This window comes from Pteropus medius, unplaced genomic scaffold, assembly GCF_902729225.1.
Source record: "Pteropus medius unplaced genomic scaffold, Ma_sr-lr_union100, whole genome shotgun sequence".
NCBI classification, from domain to species: Eukaryota; Metazoa; Chordata; class Mammalia; order Chiroptera; family Pteropodidae; genus Pteropus; species Pteropus medius.
The window spans coordinates 15838-35101 of record NW_024345600.1 but is presented as its reverse complement, the minus strand read 5'-3'; the positions used below and the strand labels follow the sequence as shown (position 1 = coordinate 35101).

At 38.5% G+C, this 19264-nt stretch overlaps 1 protein-coding gene and 1 long non-coding RNA gene across 13 annotated transcripts in view; one reads left to right on the top strand and one right to left on the bottom strand.

The window, feature by feature from the left end:
* Positions 1 to 8117, bottom strand: part of LOC120611598 (ankyrin repeat and sterile alpha motif domain-containing protein 1B-like) — an 83025-nt gene extending 74908 nt beyond the window's left edge. For 4 of the 9 annotated variants that reach the window (XM_039874046.1, XM_039874047.1, XM_039874038.1 and 1 more), the window contains exons 1-2: positions 7983 to 8113; positions 5735 to 5914 (exon numbers count right to left, since the gene is read on the bottom strand). In XM_039874046.1, the coding sequence (XP_039729980.1) occupies positions 5735 to 5914; positions 7983 to 8102 (300 nt within the window). In that variant the 5' untranslated portion in view covers positions 8103 to 8113. Of the gene's footprint in view, positions 1 to 5734; positions 5915 to 7982 lie in introns of all 9 variants that reach the window. The other 5 variants (XM_039874045.1, XM_039874042.1, XM_039874043.1 and 2 more) reach the window with 2 other exon arrangements.
* Positions 1 to 14193, top strand: part of LOC120611600 (uncharacterized) — a 37425-nt gene extending 23232 nt beyond the window's left edge. For 2 of the 4 annotated variants that reach the window (XR_005655232.1, XR_005655235.1), the window contains exons 3-4: positions 827 to 1120; positions 2326 to 7423. This is a non-coding gene — a long non-coding RNA (uncharacterized LOC120611600). Of the gene's footprint in view, positions 1 to 826; positions 1121 to 2325; positions 7424 to 11804 lie in introns of those variants that run through there. The other 2 variants (XR_005655233.1, XR_005655234.1) reach the window with 2 other exon arrangements.
* Positions 14194 to 19264: the final 5071 nt, after the last annotated feature.

Below are 19264 nucleotides of genomic sequence, written 5' to 3'. Positions count from 1 at the left end.
TGCTTTTTTTTAAACCTTCATGGAAGAAAATGAAGTTATGGACATGCTGAGCCTTTCTGAGTAGTAGCTAAGTGATGAAAATCTAAATTAAAAACTTGCCATTAACTTATGGGCATTAAAAAATCTGATATAATACAACAATAAGAAAACTTGTATAGTTCTGGGGAAAAATCCTTTAGGAAAATGATGTTTGTTCCTCTTTACATGGCTGTCCTATTTTCTGAAGGTTGCATCTGTAAATTTCCATAATACCAGAGAAGCAGGGAGTATTTCTAGGAACAATCCCAGGGAAAGTATAAAAGAATAAATTACTATCCTCCTTCTTTCCTAGAGATGGCTACGTATTTGCCTCATGGTTTTTTTTGAGTATCCATGTTTCTCTAGCTAAGGAATTTCATCGAAGGACAAAATAATCCTTTCTTTTTCAGTTAATGTTTTATCTCATCATGTTGCAGGAATAACATGTTAATACTGGAAGATATCCTTTGCTGCGTACTTTTATAACCTGTATTTGCAGAGAACTGTTCCAGCTATCCTTTGCTTTCCTTGCCTTTGATGATCGTTCTGCATAAATCCCTTCTCCATCATGTTAGATATTCCTTGGCAGCCTTCATATTTATGCAATTATAATAATAAAGAGGAAAATTTCAATTCCATTCTCAACATTTTAAGCATGGATAACATTAGAACAAAAAGATAGTTTTTATGAATATTACAACCATCTGATAGCTTTGGCCCTATAACAATCAGGGACCTTTGATTTTGGGACTGATGGGTGATATATCTGAATTGATAATCAAATATATATATATGTATGTATTCACAGTCTGGAATATGCATTCACATAAATTATCTCATCTGATCCGAACCTGAGAGGTAGGCATTACCCACATTTTAAAGACAAGAAAACCGAAGTTCAGAGAAGCTGCATGATTTGGTGGAGGTCACAGCAAGAAAGAAACCAAATCAGAACTCCAACTGAAGAAGCCATTAAGGAAACAGCATGCAATGTGGAGAAAGCCCACCAGCAAGCACGTCTCTGTAAAAGCAGTAAACTCCACATCTACCTGCAAAGCTTTTCACAAACATAGGAGGACAGAGTTCTACCAAGATGTTCAAGGTGGGTTCCCATTAAAAGGGTCAACAAATGTCCACCGTAGTTCTGCATTTAAAGGGTTTTGTGGTGATAACCATGTCCTGATTCAATAAGTGCCCACTAAACTACTAGGTATTTTATTCTTGTTCTGCTCGCTGTGCCTACATTAAGCGTAATCTGTTACAGCATATGACAATTTAGTATTTGTTGAACTGTGACTAAAATATTTTATATCATTTTAGAACAGAGGCAGCCCACAGGCATCGGGAACCATGGAAGAACCAGGGTACGATCAGGGAGAGCAGAGCTGGAGTGCTGGCTCTGTCATGTACCAGTTGTTAGGCAACTCACTCACCTACTTGGGCTTCCTGGGGTACAGAATGAGCTGTTGTGAGGGTTAAAATATGGCACCTGGAATCCCAGGGATGAATCTGGCCATGGCAAGGCTTCTATATGGCTTGGTTTCCATTTCTCTTCTTTTAACAATAGCAAAAGAATGAATATTTGTAGAACTAATATAATGTGTAAAATGCTTTCAGATAAAGAAGGAATTGATCTAGTCATACTTATTAAGTAATGCTGTTTGGATCAGAAACGATTAGACTGAACTGAATCTACTTTCTATGATTTAGAAAGAATTTAGACAAAGCCTTTAGAGAGCCTAACGCATTGCTTCAGGCAAATTCTAATTTGGTTTCTTTTGGCTGCACCACCCGGACCGAGCCCTGTAATATTTCAGTTTCCTTGCTTTTAAAATGTGGATCATGCCTGCTTTCCGGTTTGTGTTCTTCAGGCAATATTAATAATTTTATTTAGATGAGAATATTCAAAGCACAAGGACTTCCACATTATGAATAATCCTCATTAATATAAAGCTGAAGTTTGTGCAAAAATCTACATTTCTCTTCCTGTTTAGGAGTCTTTTTTATTTTCTGCAAGGAGAAGTACTATTTCATTTTTCCATAAGTATCTTCTATAAACGAAGGCCTTCTATAAATGATTTTAACTTTTGCACTGGGGAACTCTTTTCCCTTTATTCATAACTTTGAAGAATGTGATCCCTAAACTTTATTAATTCCATTACTCTCCTTTAGTATTCATTTTAAGAGTACTTTGACTCCTCCTAAATATCATTCAAGAAAATTTCTAAAGATTAAGATTAGGCTCTAAATACCGGAAATATTCTCCCTTCCTTTGATATATTTTCACTTACTATCTCATCTTCGCAGAGCTTGGACTTAAAAGCGGATGTGCCATGTGCTACACGCACATCAATAGCTGTGTCGGATACCTTGTTTGTGCTAAAATGAGATAACAGATGCGGAAGTACTTTAAAAATTTTAAAGCTCTATGTGAATTAAGGTATTATTATAAAAATGTGAGTGCAACATTTATTTATTAGGGGTATGGAAATGGGGAAGCATTTCAGAGCTTCTGAGCTAATGTGTACAATTTAGAATTTCAGGCTAGAAAAGCTATATTTTTAGCATAATAGGGAACCCTATGGTTTAAATGTGTTTACATCATTACATTCAGTGGTTTAAAAACTACTAGTAAAAAACTCGTTTGTTTCTCACATATTCATTTAAGACAATTTGACGCAAGAATATTGGTTATATCAGAATAAAAGCAAACAATAGCCAGAATTTTTGCAAATTCCTCGTATTCTAAGATAGCTATTTTTAATATTGGTTCAAATTGAAAACAAGTAATTATATACCACTCTAGTGTTACCTTTAAAAAAATATTTGCCGACAAATAAACTTAATAGGTAGAATGGACATTAAATGTATCTTCATTTAACTTTAAGCATTACTTTTCCAAATTAAGCAAAGCATTTCCAAACATCTATTGAGCAGACCTTAAGAAGGCAAAACTCCTCTGAATTATTGCAGTCACAAAGAACTTAAGGTTTCTGGCCTATGGCTGGAATTCCAAAGCACTCTAGTGGGAGCTCAGATAAATTTAAAGAAGTAAGCGGGGTTCTGAGAACATGAATCTGTCTGGTGAGTCTCTAATAACTGCATTTTCCTTTCTTTTAGCAAGGAAGAAAGAAAGCCTGAAGATGGATGTCTGAGACAGCAAGGTACAGACTGGTTAGGCATGCATTAAGCACACTACAGTAGGCCTTTTGAGAGAAACCCCTTGGGAAAGAACCATGGGGACTGAGCTCCAGGTGGGGAGGAGGTGTAATTAGCTGTCCGCTTACCGGAATCCTAATTGCTAACTCAAATCTTCAGGAAGACTCAACTTTATAGGCTACGCACGTAACTTTGGGGAAGAATGTGGTCTACAGAAAGTACGACGGCTTTTTAAAAAGGCAAGTAGATTTTTAAAAATTAGTATAGCAAACAACCAAAACCAGGGAAGAATAAGAAAAAGAAACATCGATTGAGTGGATGAGTAGTGAAAAAGTCACATACATAAAACTGTTCAACATCAAAAGTACCAAGTATTTAATATCTCGAAAGGTAAAAAAAAGCTTCGAAATGGCACTATTTTTAAGAGGTTCATACATGTTCATTTTTCCATGATTTCGGGCATTTCCAGACTAGAAAACATTCTTAAAACAAACGAATAAAAGGCTACAATTAACACAACCTAAAGAGTTACGATTCTGGAGTCCCTTTTTCTTATTGATCAGATTCCCGTGGTCCCATCTCTTCTTTTCTCTGCAGCAAAAGTGCTGTACTGAACAGCAGTATTTTAGAAAATTTCTAGCAATCTAGTTGCTGATGCAGACCTGTGTCTATACCAGTCTTTCTATCATCAGTAACAGTACACGTGAGGTGAATAAGCACATTCATACGGATCCTCTGTAGGTCACCACATTCCATCCGCCTGCTTATCTCTCTCCTCTTTCTGCTTTTGGGCCTTTCTTGCCTGGCCAGATACAAGTTCATTCAGTTTTCTCAAGAACAACATAATTCCTGAAAGCAACACATTCTGATTGGAGTGACAAGAAAAAGATCTAGGCTATTCAAAAGATACACTGCCCCTAGCTTGTGAATCTCATAAAAAAAATAAATAAATAAATAAGGAAGAGAGAGCAGTCTTGTTAGATTACCTGAATGTTCACACATAGATGGAAGAGTAATTAATTTCCTCTTTGAAAAAAATTGTACTATGCGGAGATGTTTCATAAATTAGATGAGCAGATGAGATAGGTGATTCTCTTCCTGAAGCTGGCAGAGTCAATAAAAGCTAACGCTCATTAATGCATGATTGCTCCTTACCCAGAGAAGAGAAGGGTTCAGAAAGACTAGGTTTATATTAACACACAAAGACTACATGGTTCAAGGTTAAAACAAACTTTGTCTCTACAATTCTGCCACTAGAGAGATTTAACCACATTTGTGATCCACAGATACTGACAAATAGCAGGAAATATATGAACAACTTGGGGAAAAAAGCTTTCAGGCTCTTTATTTAAAAAACAACAGTGAAAACATTAATAAGGATTAGAAGACAATAGTTAACAAGAGAGAAAGGAAAAATTATTCTTTTCTGTCTCTCCTACATTTTCCATCTCCCTTCAATAAAATATTCTCCATAATCCCAACATTGCCATTCCTTGCGCAAAGAACTCTGAGAACAATTCAAAATTGAGAAAGCTAAAAAGAAACACAATATCCCAGGCCCTTTCTCTCCAGGGCATTTGCAGGCAGAATAGCCATGGTTTCCAGAACATTCTCTTCACATTTTTCTTTTGTGAGTGGCTGCATAGAATGTTTACGAAAGGCTTTTAAAAACAGAATCTCACCAAACAGTTGAGAAAAATATTTAACAACCAGGGCGAAGCAATTACAGTCAAATTTTCACCTCGAGATTCTCATCTTAGGTGTGGGAGGCAGAGAGAAGCCTCTTAATGCACCAGTCTGAACCTAGAATGAGGATGAAGAGAGTTGAATCTGCCAATATTTGTCAACAAATCCCTATCTTTGAATCATGGGGCGAAACGGCAGAGCTAGCTGCCTCTCTCTGAATGTGCGTTAGGCCAGTGCCACTGTGCGGTCGTGGCTGACTTCAGTTTCTGAGCAGCGATCTGAGGACAGGCCAGACAGATATGGACTTTCATACCCAAAACATAGAAAGATCTGAACGTGACAGATCTCTCTTTTCAGTTATTTGTGTCAGGCAGCATCATCATTTTCAGCCGCTTGAGGTGACAACGTGAGATGATGCAACTAGTCCCAACAGTATAATTCTGTGTAAATGTAAAAACTTGAAAGGAAATTAACAATATTACCTGGAGTTACTTCCTCCCCCGACTTCTGCCCTGTCATCCAGCCAATTTACATTTTATAACGTAGGCTTTTATTATTCATTTTTGTTATGATTTGATTCTTGCACAGTATTATTCCCTTTAGAGCAAAGACTTGCTGGATGCAATGAGATCAGACATAATTTTTTTAACAAGAATGTGTAATAAGGCTCTGCGTATACCTTCCATTCCCAGAAAGGTCTGTCTCAGCCTAGTTCAAGTGAGCGGGAAATGAAAGCCGTGGCATAAAAAAATGGTAAAGTTCCAGTTAGTGTGGACAACAGGCATCCATCGTAAGCTGTTATTCAAAATTAGAATGCATTACTTGCTACGGAGGAAAGGCGACAACGTCACAGAGGCTTTTAACACCTTACCTGGGCCATCTGCCTCTCCAGTTTTGATCGGGGAATATCATCAAAGTAGTTTTCATTTCTTCTCCTCCTTGCATCGCCCTGCATGATAATGTGAGGAACGTCTAGGGAGCCACCAGTGGTGTAAGTGCTTTGGCTAAGTGATGGAGACAACTGAGGAGGAGTGTGATTACCACTGGGTTCCTGAATGGAAATACATCATGAAGTAAATACCATGCTTTTGTGGCTAACCTTTGGTTGCAAAATTGTGAAATACTGACAAGACAAACTGCGGGGGTGGGGAGTCATTTTTGAATCAACTGCCAAGGAATGGATGACTTTCCACCATTTTGTTAATGGCACGATCTAGTCAATACCTTTCCCCCTAAATATTTCAGGTCAAAGGTTTAAAGTATAAAGAATCAGGCTGTTTTCTTAACCCAGCACTCTGGGTGATCTCAGAGGAGAGTAGCACACAGATGTCGGGCACCCCTGACGCTGTCACGTCGGTTTACAAGGAGCCGTGTGTTCACATGGACGAACTGTCTTCACCACGGCAGATGCCATGATGAGAGAGCTACAGTGAGAGCCAATGGGTCTTGATCCTCCACCAGAGAGTGGTGTGGCAATCAGGTGGGGAAGAGGACGCAGCATGGAGACATGGCATGTCACACGTACAGATGGCAGAGTAATGCACATGACAGTGGATGCGTTTCAGTGGTAAAGATGACTCAAGCTGAAGGAAATTGGTCAGAAGAAAGATGAGGTGCAGCAGACAGCTGGGCTCTAGTGTTTGCAAGTAAGAAGAGGATTGAGTCGCGCTGGTCCCTGAGCCTCCCTCAGATTTCTGGACAAAGTTAAGGTTCCTTTGACAAGTTAAGGTTTGGCATGTTTTTCCTGGGAATCTCTGTTTGCTGTTACCCTAAATCTCTTCCAGGGAACCAGAGGGATGGGTTCAGAAGGGGAAAGAAAGAGAATAGGGTAAGTAGCAGGAAATGACTCCTCTAAACAGTCATTTTAGGATGATTATACTGATGGTGCCTATATCTTTTTTCCCTTTAGTGTAGCAAAATGAAGGCAAAACAGTAATCTCTTTCTACCCTCTTTCCTGCCCCCCAATTTATTTGAAAGTCCTCTTATTGTGGGAGAAAAAAAGCTCCTATTTCTCCTTTCACTACTCCTAAAGCCCTCAACTAGCTTCCAAATGTCCCAGTGTCTCCCAATTGCCCTAAAAATCAATTTTCCTCAGGGCTCCATTCTGGAGCTACTTCTCCTACATTTCCTGAAATCTTTGCACATTTTCTTCTTTAAAAATGAATCGGACTCAAATCTTAACAGCTCCTCTTCTGCCCGACCCTCTGCTCTCTTGACAGTGGTCATGCTGTTTTCCGACGTTCACTGATAAGAGGCATTCTACCGCATTTCATTGCTGGCAGTTATGTCTAAATGCCACGCGTTGTGTTCATCATTTACTACCACTTCCTTTTCTTATACTTGCAGAATGAGAATCAGAAGTGAGCAAGTACAGGGCCAACTAAAGAGAACAGAGTTGGAACTCTCCGACCGGTCATGGAGATTCTGGTGTTTTGATAAATTTTAGAAAAGTTCCTTGAGGCCTCACAAAACCCAGTGACTATTTTGGCTACTTCTCACTCCATTTTGCCTGGAAATCATTTCTTTTGTTCTCTTTCTCTCTGTTCTTGCCTTCCTTCCCCTTCCATTTATCTCTCTCTCTTCTACCTAAGGTTTCTCTCTCTTGTTTTGCTACCCCATAATCCTAAAATATAGTTCAAATAGTTTATTGAATAAAATTCTAGATTCTCTATTCTTAATTTTTGAAGTGGGTAAAGCTGGGCAATTTTTACTTCTTAAAGAACAGAAGACCTTAAGGTTAATTTTAAATGGATCTTTACTTAACTATAGTCCTGGATCGATTTTCTTTCTGTGGGTTTGAGGAGTTTGACAGAAAACTCATTTCTTCTCTCCTGGTGTAGACGGGAGTGTGGGATGGCAGTAGCGAGAGTGGTTCTTTAAAGGTGGTGGTTTGTCAGATGTGTTTCTAAATCTCAAAACTATGTATTTAACTAAGGGAGGGAAAAAATTTTATTAAAAAACACAATCGAAAGTGAGACTGTGTTTTATATGGATAAGGTGAGTTATGTGGAAAACAGCCTGTACTTCCTGATCCATTGCTTTAGTCATTTCATGTTATTGCCCAAAATAAATTGGGGGGCTAAGCATGGAGAGCAACACGAATGTGCTGAGCACTTACCCTGAGGGTGATGGACCGAGGGGGCTTCTGTGGCGGATCCTCGTGCAGCCTGTCTCCCAGAGATGCCAAAATACGTTTCCTGTGGCCAATCAAATTGATTTTTAAAACCTGAAATGACATATATTTGGGTTAAATATTTCATTTGAGAAAAATAACCTTCGTACGTCCTAAAAAGATGAAGGAATGAAAAGAGCTTTGTGCGAAGTTACTTCTGCACCGTGAGAGATCTGGGCGTGAAATCAGGGTGACCCTGAGTCCAGAAAGAGGGGAGTAACGTGGAGAAAGTCTTGAGGGGCAAAGTAGAGGGGGTAGGAAGAGAAAGCAGAGACAGCGCTCCTTCTACTCATGCTACCCTGGAGTCCCATTCTCCACTCGACAGCTGCAAGACCTTTCAAAAGTACAAGTGGAGTCTTCTCCCTAACCACACGACCGCTCCAAAAGCTTGCTTTTGGTCTTAGAATAAAATCTGAGCCCTGACCTGACCTCGAGCTCCAACAGGGCTGGTTGCTCTCTGTCTGGCTCGCGTCCTTGCCTCTCTCTTCTTCATTTGGGACACCTGGTCACACCGGCCTTCTCTGTTCCTTGAACATTCCATTCTCACTCCCACTAGGGTCTCTAACTCGGTTTGTCCATCTGCCTGGAATGCTTCCCCTGAGAATTTCAAAAGATGCCTTCTCATCCCTCTGGACACTGCTCAGGTGGTATCTCTTCACAAAGATTTAGTGTTTGCGTGCCCCTCTCCCCCAGGTAAGCTTTCTGAGAGCAGGGACCTGGTCTATCTTTATCACTTATTTCCCCAAAGCCTAAAGCAATGCCTGAAATAATAGGGGCTCAATGAATATGAAAGAATGAATGTTAATATAGATAATCGTAGTGAAGAAGAGCTACGGTCAAGCCCTGTCTACTTGGGGGAGACTCAGAGTCTCCCCAGGATAGGATTTTGAATCTGACAGTGCTGCAAAGGGCACATTGTAGAAGAGATGGCAAAGGGAACCAAGATTTGAAAATAGCCCCAGTCCCTATTCCTTCTTGGAGTTTTACAAATACTACCCCTGTCAATCTTCTCTATCTGGAAGGGTTTCTTTTAGCTTTACAGATGAGGAGACAGAGGTTCAGAGTGGTTAAGGTGCCTAAGAGCTAGTATGCGGCGGCCTGGAGATTTCAGTCAGGTTTGCTGATTTAAAAACTTTTTCTACTCCAATGTAAACTTCAAAGTTTGGGCATATCTCCAAATATTACTGACTTTTAAAAACAACAAGAATGATTCCTTAGAAATGTGTTTACCCCTTCCCCTGCCCATGTGTAGTTCCAGGATATAACAACTCTTGTTAGGTAACTAGTTCCCAAAGTACACTACTCACTGTGTAAATGATTTTTTTTTTTTTAAATTCTCTTTCTAGCTTTTAAGGGGGGGGGTAGGCATTTCATTTGTGCTAGCTTGAAATTTTATTTGCCTACTTGTCAGCTTATTGGCTTCTCTGCCCAAATTTATTTAGATTTCAAACTAGTATTTAAACTAGAATGTCCACGTGCACCATATCCCAATGATTTCACAAACTTTCATCCTCCCAGGCTGATGAAACTTAATCTTTGCAGTTTGTTTTCATAGAGCAGGCCTTCCTCCCCATAGATCATTTTAATTGAATTTCTCTGTACCTTCTCTTACCCGAGCACAACTGCTTAAGGTTTATTGAACAAATTGCTCATAATATTCCAGGTATAAGTGAACCATCGCTTTACATTTGAGCAAGATACTATTTTCTGCATTTAATCCCCCTTTTAAATGCCCTTTCTAAGCACTTTTATCTGTAGTAGGAATAACTAGGGGGAAAAAAACACTGACTTGAAAAATCTAATTTTGTTACAGCTGATAATTCAAAGTCCTTTAATCTTGGAAGGATGGTTTAAATTATTTCTCCCTAAATTCCTTATCTTACAGTTGTCCATGCAGAAGCCCGTCTGCTTCCCTTCTGCCCACTCGTATAGGCCTGTGTTACCTTTCTGCATTTGTATTAGTCAGCTTGGCATTTCACTACCTGAAGAAGCTTGGCAGGTTTTGCAAACCTAGAATTTCACCATAAAATCCTTTCAGATGATTTACAAATATGCTAAATAAGTGTGGTCCCGATGCTGCTTACTTGTAGGCAATATTGTTTATATGACCCAAACAGCTTTATATTCTTTTTTTAAGTATCAAGATCAAAGAATTCCCCCATTTCAGAAAAATACAACATTAACCTTTGCAAGTGTATTTTGTAAGTCTAAAAACACTACATTTTCTTATTTCTTTTTATTCTTACTCTTAATTACTTTGCCAAAGGCTTATCTTGAATATGAATTCCTTCCATAAAATCCCCACTGCCTTTCTCCCAGAAGGTAATGGGATCTGATGTTATTGGTACTATCTTGGGCTCCTGAGTCCTGCCCTGAAATGTTTTTATAGTAATACGGACATTCGATATTATTTTGATAAAAAAAAGAAAACTGGCACTAAACAAATAACTGTGGTTAAATTGAGCTGGTGGAACCTCTATTGCTGTTTTTGGTTTACTCTCCCACAACTCAGTTGTGGACAAGTTACCTGATTCCTCTGGTCTTGGTTTTCTCACCTATAAAGCAAAGAAGTTAATGCTAATCTCAAATGTTGTTGAGAAGATGAAGATAGAAACTGTGAGAATACCCAGCGCAGGGCTTGGCACAGAGCAGATGCAACCTTCACGGTGTGCCTATTCCAGCTAGTACACTCAAAGGATGCACGGAAATCCTGATGCAGAAAATCAGGGACTTGGTCATTTTTATCATTAATCATGTCAAACAAATTCACTGGTGCTTTGCACAAAGAGATGGGGCTAACCTTGGAGAAGCCCTCTCTGAAGTGGTGTGTACTGGCAGGAATGGATCTGGTTTCTAGCTATTAGTTTAATATTAGACCTAATCTAAAAGAAGGTATGCTTCTTCCATGCACACCACTTAATCCCTGACAGGAGGTAAGCTAAGTCATTCCTCTACACTGGAGCTCCATTGCTGCCTTATCCACAGAACTGCCTAGATAGACAGACAGACAGATGAACAAATTAACACACAGTGATGATTCATATCAAGAACATCTGGGTAGCTCTCCTTACTTATCAGAAATGATCCCGAATCACAGAAGACAGTGATGATAACTATCATTTATTGAACACTTACTATGTTCCAGCTCTGCTAGAAACTGTATCAAGTGCATTATATATGTGTACACATGTCTCATTTAATCCTTAAAAATACATTATCATTTCCATTTTAGAGATGCAAAACCTGAGACTCAGAAACACTGAATAACTTGTCTATGGTCATATCGCTCACAGGTGTCATGGCCTGTGTTCACACCTGATTCTTAGCCTGCTCTTCACCACTCACCATGCTCTTCTTAGTATTAACCTCTATACCCAGGCTATGTTATTGGTTATACTGTTATGATGCATTTAAGATGGTGCTTTTTATTTTGAGTGTTGTCATGTTCAAAACATTTATACTGGCTCTTGACCATCTAAAAAACATTAAAATAATACAGCTTCAGTTTTGGACGAGGCTATTAGCAGCGTTAAAGCCAGACCAAAAGGGCTCAGGCAAGTACCTTACAGAGTTCCCTGTGAAATGCATACACAGGCAACCCTGCTTACCAAAAGTCTGTTTTTCTGCCACTTTGCTTTTCTGAAAGACCTACAACATTAGTACCCATTTTTGCTAACAGGAAGAAATCTGAAGAGAATTTTTGCTTTTACCAAAAAAAAAAAAAAGAGAGAGAAAAATTGAAAATAGTGTTCAGTGTTTGCTTTGCAGGGAGCCATTATGGAGGCAGCCGCACCCCGAGTGATGAGAGTGGCCCCGCCAGACTCCTTTCCCAGGAACTACGCTCAGCGCCGCAGCCTCAAGTCGCCATAGCTTTGAACTGTGTCTGTGAACATCTGTGCTTCGTCTCCATTTATTTTGTGCATCACTTAGTAAGATGTGTCCCCAGGTAAATTCTTCGCTTTAAGCCATTGTGGCTTAAGGAAGGTTTCATAGGAACGCTCTGCTTTTGGGGTAGCAGGGGAAACCGGTATAGACAAAGAACAGAAGTCCTCATCAACCCAAGAGTCAAGCTGGCTAACAGTAGAGTGGTAGGGAGGGTGATATTTGGCTTCAAGTCTCTCAAGGAGACAATATGAATTCCAATCAGCAAGACAATAACAGAATATTTCAAAGAAAGATAGCCATTATGCAAAAGTCAAGTCCAAAAGCAATTAGGTTTGCTGTGAGCAAGAACAGCTTAACATCTGACAGTTGTAAGCAGATAGGGAAGAAGTGGAATCTACTACCCCACGCACCATAACCGATGACTAGTCAGTTTACAAACCTTTAATTTTCAAAAAGTCAGAGCAATGGCTACTGTGGTAAAGCAAACTTCTGTATTGTTTTCATTATTGCTTGGGTGAAAGTTAACTGCATGTATAAGGAACCCAATGGGAGTAAAGGTAAAGTAATGAAATACATTGGAGATTTACTTATTCTAAGATAGTGACAAAACTCAGTTCAACTCAGAAAACAATATTGAGTTTCTGCCGCAAATTATTCTGGAAGATTCAAAGGGGAAATGTGGGAAGAGTGGATACAAATAACTACATTTTCAAACTATTAACTAAGAAAAATTATTATACACATGAGTGTAAGAATGTGGTTCTAACTGCTCAGTTCCAAAAGGTAAGAAATAAAAGTCATTGCAGGTTTTGTTAATGGTTCTTATTACAACTCATGAGAAATGTGAATCAAAGGCAAAAAATACTGTTGAAACAACATGGGCCGGCCTCATATTGGTATCCACTCATCAGAGCAGTAGCTGCCTCTAGGAATTTTCTCCAGTATCAATTACACGGGACAGCTTCAGAAACTCCATCAAAAATCCCAGCAGTAGGAGAATAACTGTGCTGAGTGACAATGCTATAATATTATGTCACTGTCATTTATGTTTCTGGGTTTAACTGTGGGAATTCTGCTAGACAATATCTTGACATTACTCTTGCACTGAACAGCTCACATCAGAATATATGTCACAGCAACAGCGAAAGTGAGCGCACTCAGACTTCTTTCTCGTCTTTTTAAATTTAATGCGATATAAGTTAAACGTGTAAATTTAACATGATATAAATTTAATGTTTTTTTCTTTACTTGTTCTTAAACAATGTTTTCATCATCAACATCATCATCATCATCATCATCATCATCATCATCATACTGCTTTTCCATTATAGAGACAGAAAATACAGGAAAACAAATAAGTGAACAAGTTATACATAGGCTATTAGCATTTAGGCATGTTTCCTTTCATTTTGTTCCTATGATTATGTTTTGTAGTGGCCATAATGTAAGTACCATTTTCATCTTAATTTTTTCACCCAATTTTAAAGCTAAAGAACTTTCCTACAGATTCGACTCTCAGTAGACATTTTAAGTAACTCCATATTACCATATTACCGCTTTAGAGAAGCATGTCAGAATTCACTAACCATTCCCCTTTTTGTTGGAAAGTTAGCCTGTGCTTCTTTTTCTGGATACCAAATATTCCACATCCTTAAAAAAATCCGATCACCCTACAATTTCCATTTTCATTGCTATGTTTGCATAGACACAAAATGAAAAACACCAAAACGAAACGAAACAAAACCAACCCCTGCAAGAATGCACAAGAGTCACGAAGAAAAGTTACGGAGCAACAGTCTGTCTCCATGTTCTGCATGAAATCTCAATCCATTTATTGCCGGCTGGACCAAGTCCTCCAGGGGAAATCGCAAATCCACATAATCTTCCTCAGTGTCACATTTTGCATTTGTTTTATTTTGGAGTTCAGATTTAGCTGACAGACGTGAACTAACACGTGTAGCTGGAATCCTCCAGAGATTACACAGGCAGCACCACTGAGCACATGAGCGATTCTAGTTATCATCACCGTGGGACTGCATCCTTTTTATGTCTGGGTTTTTATTTAGGGAGAGATTTTTATTTTATTGTGTATAAATGGTATTTAGGATGAAACAGCTTCCATTTTAAGGGAGGTAGACTGTTCCCCTTTTCTTTTTCCAGATATTTGCCAACTAAGGACAGCAGCTTCCATGGAAGTCTCGAGAGCTCTTCTGGCTTCAGAGTGATCTCTTTTCAACAAAACTGCAAGTGTTCTGAGGAATTCTGGTGGTTTTAAACATCTAGAATGGAAGCTGAAGTAGAAGTTTATTTGCTTTGTTCTCATCTGCAGAACTAAAATTGCAATTAAATGTGAAGTGAAGGATTTCCCCCGCTCCGTGGTTATAATTTCTAAACACTTTCTACCTGAGAACATGAAGACGAAAGTGCCTGTGTGTCATCCAATTTCAACTCCCACCATTCCAGAAATCCTCATTTGAACTTGTATCTGATTTTTGACTGTGACGTTTTCTCTCTTATTTTTTGGACTATAATAATCTATGTGTGGCAAAGGTATGGTGGATAGAAAGACCTCTGAAGCAGAAAGTTATGATATTTGGTTTTTCCTCTGACTCTTCCTCTAGCTAAGAGATCCTTAACATCTTTGAGTTGTGATATTAAAGGGAAAGTAATAATCTTATTCAACAAACATTTAACCACCATGCTATGCAATTTGTGAGTCACAAAGAAGAAGAAATATTCAGTTCTCTAGGGCTCTCAATCCAGTAGGTGGAAAAATATTTTAAAATATATGTGTGTATATAATTCTATCTATTATGTATCCAATCATCCATCTATCCACCCATCCATCCACTTACCTAACATCCATTCATTTATCTATCTAAATACATATGTCTATACACCCCTTCAAGACTAAAAATGATTTCTGTAGATTGAATAAGAATGGTTAAGTAGCTGCTGTGAAAATTATAAAGCACTGAACTAAGGCGTTATTTCACTTTTGAGTATAAGAAAGTTTAAAACTTTCTTACTCTATCCTTGAGTAATCCTGACAGCATCCCCGAAACCTCAGATCTCATCCTCACACAGTAACAACAAATGAAGTTGGGGAGGTGTCTCTGAAAGGCGAAGAGGAAAGGAAAAGAACACTCATATCATCCTTCTTCCTCTTTATACTCTCAACAGTTTTCTATTTCTTCCAAGTTTTAGCACCTTAATTCCTTTGCACAGTCTTACCACGGGTGATGTAAAACTTCCTTACCTATCACCATCTGTAACTCCTTCCCTTATCTTTAACACTTCATCTAAGAAAAAAAAAAAGTCCTTTGACTAGATTTTCCAAGTTTTCTTTTCCTTTCCTTCTGCTCTTACTTCCCAAAGCAAATAACAGTTTGTATGACAGATGCCATCAAAATGCAACCGTGTTAACCATGGGAAGGAAAAGAGGTTCCAAGTGATACAGCTCCAGAGAGAGCAAAGGACAGTGAAAAAGAGTGAGTGAGAGAGTGAGCGAGAGGGAGGAGTGTTTGTGTGTTTTCTGAATATAGTCTGTTTCCATAAACAGGAAATACTAATTATGAGGAAATGAGATAATCTTTGCATGGAAAGAGAGACCTTAATGGTATAATTGCCTCTGAGCGTTTAAGGGTTCTGGAGGTAGAAAGCCTTCTTTTGTAATCAAGGAGAATCTTAGATTTATTTGTAAAGCTCTCTGAATTACCTCTTGATGAAGGTACTAATTTTCTGATTATATTTTCACGTAAACATTACTCCAGAAGATTAAAAAAATACAAGCAAACCAACCAATCAGTTCCTAACTAATTTCCCTGTAAGTTACTTTTAAGTACAGCTTGCTGAGAATTCAATTTTCTTAGAAGTTTGGTTTGCATTGCTCATAACCCGATTATTAGGATTACTAAAAGAAAATTCTGTTACAAAAGAAAATGGGAAATATGTGCCATATCCCACATCTGAAGTCATTTTTGGAGACATGATGATGGGCTAATAGTATCTGAAATTTGCATATCTCTTTGCAGTATTATGAATATATAAAAAAGCTCTGCATCCTAAGGAGTAGAGAGGCCATGGTTTTGCTTGTTTTGCTAAACATGTAGGATATTTACGTCTAGTGAGGGTATTTCTCAACTTGTTTCTAAACTAAAATTTTTTAAAATTTACTTACTTCCCAAAGCAAACTGTTATTTGCTTTGGGAAGTAAGAGCAGAAGGATCATAAAGCTCTTATGATCTACTATATTGAATGACCGATGTTCTTAGTCTTATAAATAAAATTATATTTAACAAAATTCATTATTAACACATGCCCATATGTTATAAATTTAACTGAAATATTCAAAATATGTAAATGTACCCATATGTGTAAAGAGAAGCTTGAAGACAAATTGAATCTCAAGAGACAATCCTAGGTGAGTGACAGCTGAAGTGTTCAATTTTTGTATTACAAATGGTCTCCTTTTCCACTCTTTGGCTAGCTCCTTTTGCTGTTTAGCTACTTTAATGGCATGTAACACCCTCCATCAGAGGGTAGAATAGGGAAAGAGGCAATGAACAAACAATTCTGTTTCTTGACAGCAGCTCTGATAAAAGAATTTGGTGTGGGAGGAGGTAAAAAATCTATCTAAAACTAGCTAAAATTAAGGTTTAAAAAATGCATCCATGGCTTTTACTTAGCCTAGCAAGCTACTACTGCACTTTAGAATCGGGTGTTACCATATTTCAGCCCATGTGTGGAGTGAAAAAGGATGATAAGGGCTTCAAAAAATATTTCTTAGGAAAGCAGAAGTTGTTAGTCCAAAGGACAGGCTCAAGATGAGGAAGCAGGGTGATAGTGGGAGCTAGATTTTTTTTTTTTATAATCCCTTTTCTTCCTTTGTTCCTCCACTCCCTTTGGTTACCTGCTTCCTATTTTTTTTGGAGAATCGCGTAACAGGATAAAACTGGGAATCACTATATACCCATTAGAATGGCTAAAGTGAAGAAGATTGACAATACCAAATGGTGGTGAGTATGTGGAGAAACTGAAACCTTCGTACTGCTAGTGGGAATGTTTATCTACTTTTTGGGGAATTGCCAATATTTCACATATGATCTCCGTTTCTTCCCATACAACCCAGCAAGTCCACTTCTAGGTAGCAACCCAAGAGAAATGAGAACATATATTCAAAGATTTGTAAGTGAAAGTTCAAACAGCATTGTTCATAATAGCTGAAACAATCCAAATGTCCCATCAGCTGGTGAATAGATAAGTAAAATGTAGTATATTCAATGCAATGGAATACTACTCAGTAACAAAAGGGAGTGCAGATACGTGCTACAGCACGGACAAACCTCAAAAACATTATGATAAGTGAAAGAAGCCAGACATATTAAGATTACATGTTGTATGACTGCATTTATATGATGTCTCTAAAAAATATAAAACTTTATCTAGAGAAAGCAGATCAGATGAGTGGTTGGTTGCCTAGGGTAGATGGCCTAGGGTAGGAATGGGAGTGAAGACTGACTGCAATGGCCATTAGGGAACTTTTTAGGGTGACGGAAATGTTCTAAAACTGGATTGCATGGATGGTTGGACAATTGCATAAATTTACTAAAACTCCTTGAACTGTACACTGAAAATGGGTGATTTTTATGACCTGTAATTGCATTGCAATAAAGCTGTTAAAAAATGAATAATGCTGGGAGAAAGCACTCAGTATTCAGTAGGTATAGTATAAATAAGGCCATTCCTGAAGGCTATAATTCAGGTTGTTCCAGACAGAAACTACTGGATTCCTGGAATGTGCCTCTCACCAGCTGGACTAAAGGGTGGGCAACACAGAAACTTCAGGGTGTCTAGCATATTTAAGGGGAAACATGACCCAGAAGGCAGCTTTGTTCTGGGTGCCTAGTGCTGTTTAGCTACAGACTAATGGGTGAGTAGGATATTCTTTGTTTTATATATATACAATAAATTAGTACCTATGACTTCCCACATGTATATTTTAAGAGTCTCTTAGCCATGACATTTTGGAAAAAATGTTTATGCTTTCTAAATGCTTACAGCAAATGGTTTGTGAATGTCTGAAAAGAGTGTAGCTATCACTAGGACCAATGTGGGTTCTGTGGGGGTAAGGAATGGGTGGTGATAATAAGATTCCTTCAAGCACTAGGGAGTACAGTTGCAGTCTAAGCACTAAATTAATCACATCAGCAGAGTGAATGGAGACAGAATGACTTTCTGGCACAGAGAGAGCCAATGGAATAGACTGGGCATTTGACTATCGTTTAATCAGTGATACACAGTGTTTAGTGGAACACAGCTAAACGAAGTATATGTCTGGGTGGGGTAAGCATGGAAGCAAGAGTAGAGGGCAGATTCAAGCAATGAAATTATTAGAAAGCTGAGCCTCGGCAGTATTGATGGGAGAGAGAACTTGAATCTGGAGTAAGTAAACTCTTTGAGCACTTAAGAGGCATTCTCTGCCATTGCGCAGGGGCTATTTCACTAGTCCTTGTACTGATCTAAATGAAACATTACTCAAAATTCCCTTCTTCCAATACCATGTGCATCAGGAAGCAGTAGTCACAGAATCAGTTTTCGCAGTACCCAGATACCAGGAAAGGAAGTGTTGAACTTGGGGGATGGGGAGACTTTGATCACAGTTAGAGAATCCTTCCCATCCTTCATTAACAGATTAGAAATCTTGATACACTCTTCTCTATCAATTAATTCAGCACCACGGAAGCGTAAGAATCTGCTCTATTGGCACAGTGATTAAGAGCAGAGCTCAGTGTACAGGTGACTTGGGTGTGAGCCTTGATTCTGACACTTATCTATGACTTTGGGTCAATTATTTACCCTCTCTCATCTTTACCTAACTCAACCAAAATAATGGGGTTAAAAAATAGTACCTATACTACCATAATGTCAGGATTAAATGAGATACATAAAAAGCACTTAGCGCAGTGCTTGGCATACAATGAGTCTCAATAACTCATTCAATGTTTTAAGACCATTTTCTGCACTGGAAGGGCTGAGTCCATCCCTGGAACTTGGTCAGCTCATCAATGTCACATCAATGCCACAACCAGAAACAGCCCAGCAACTGGACAGATGCCTTTTCTCTGGCAAAGACCCCTGTGCCATCAGCCACTCTTCTTTTCAAACTTTAGTGATCTCATTAAAAATAAGTTTTTGCTACACTATATTAATTTCCTTTTTTTGACAGGGTTATTAGTATGAGGTTGACAGACCAGGAGAATGCCATTGACATAATCCCTTTGATTCCAATAAAGCTCTTGATGAAATCTTTCATTATCTATAAGATGGGTGGAGGGCCTCTA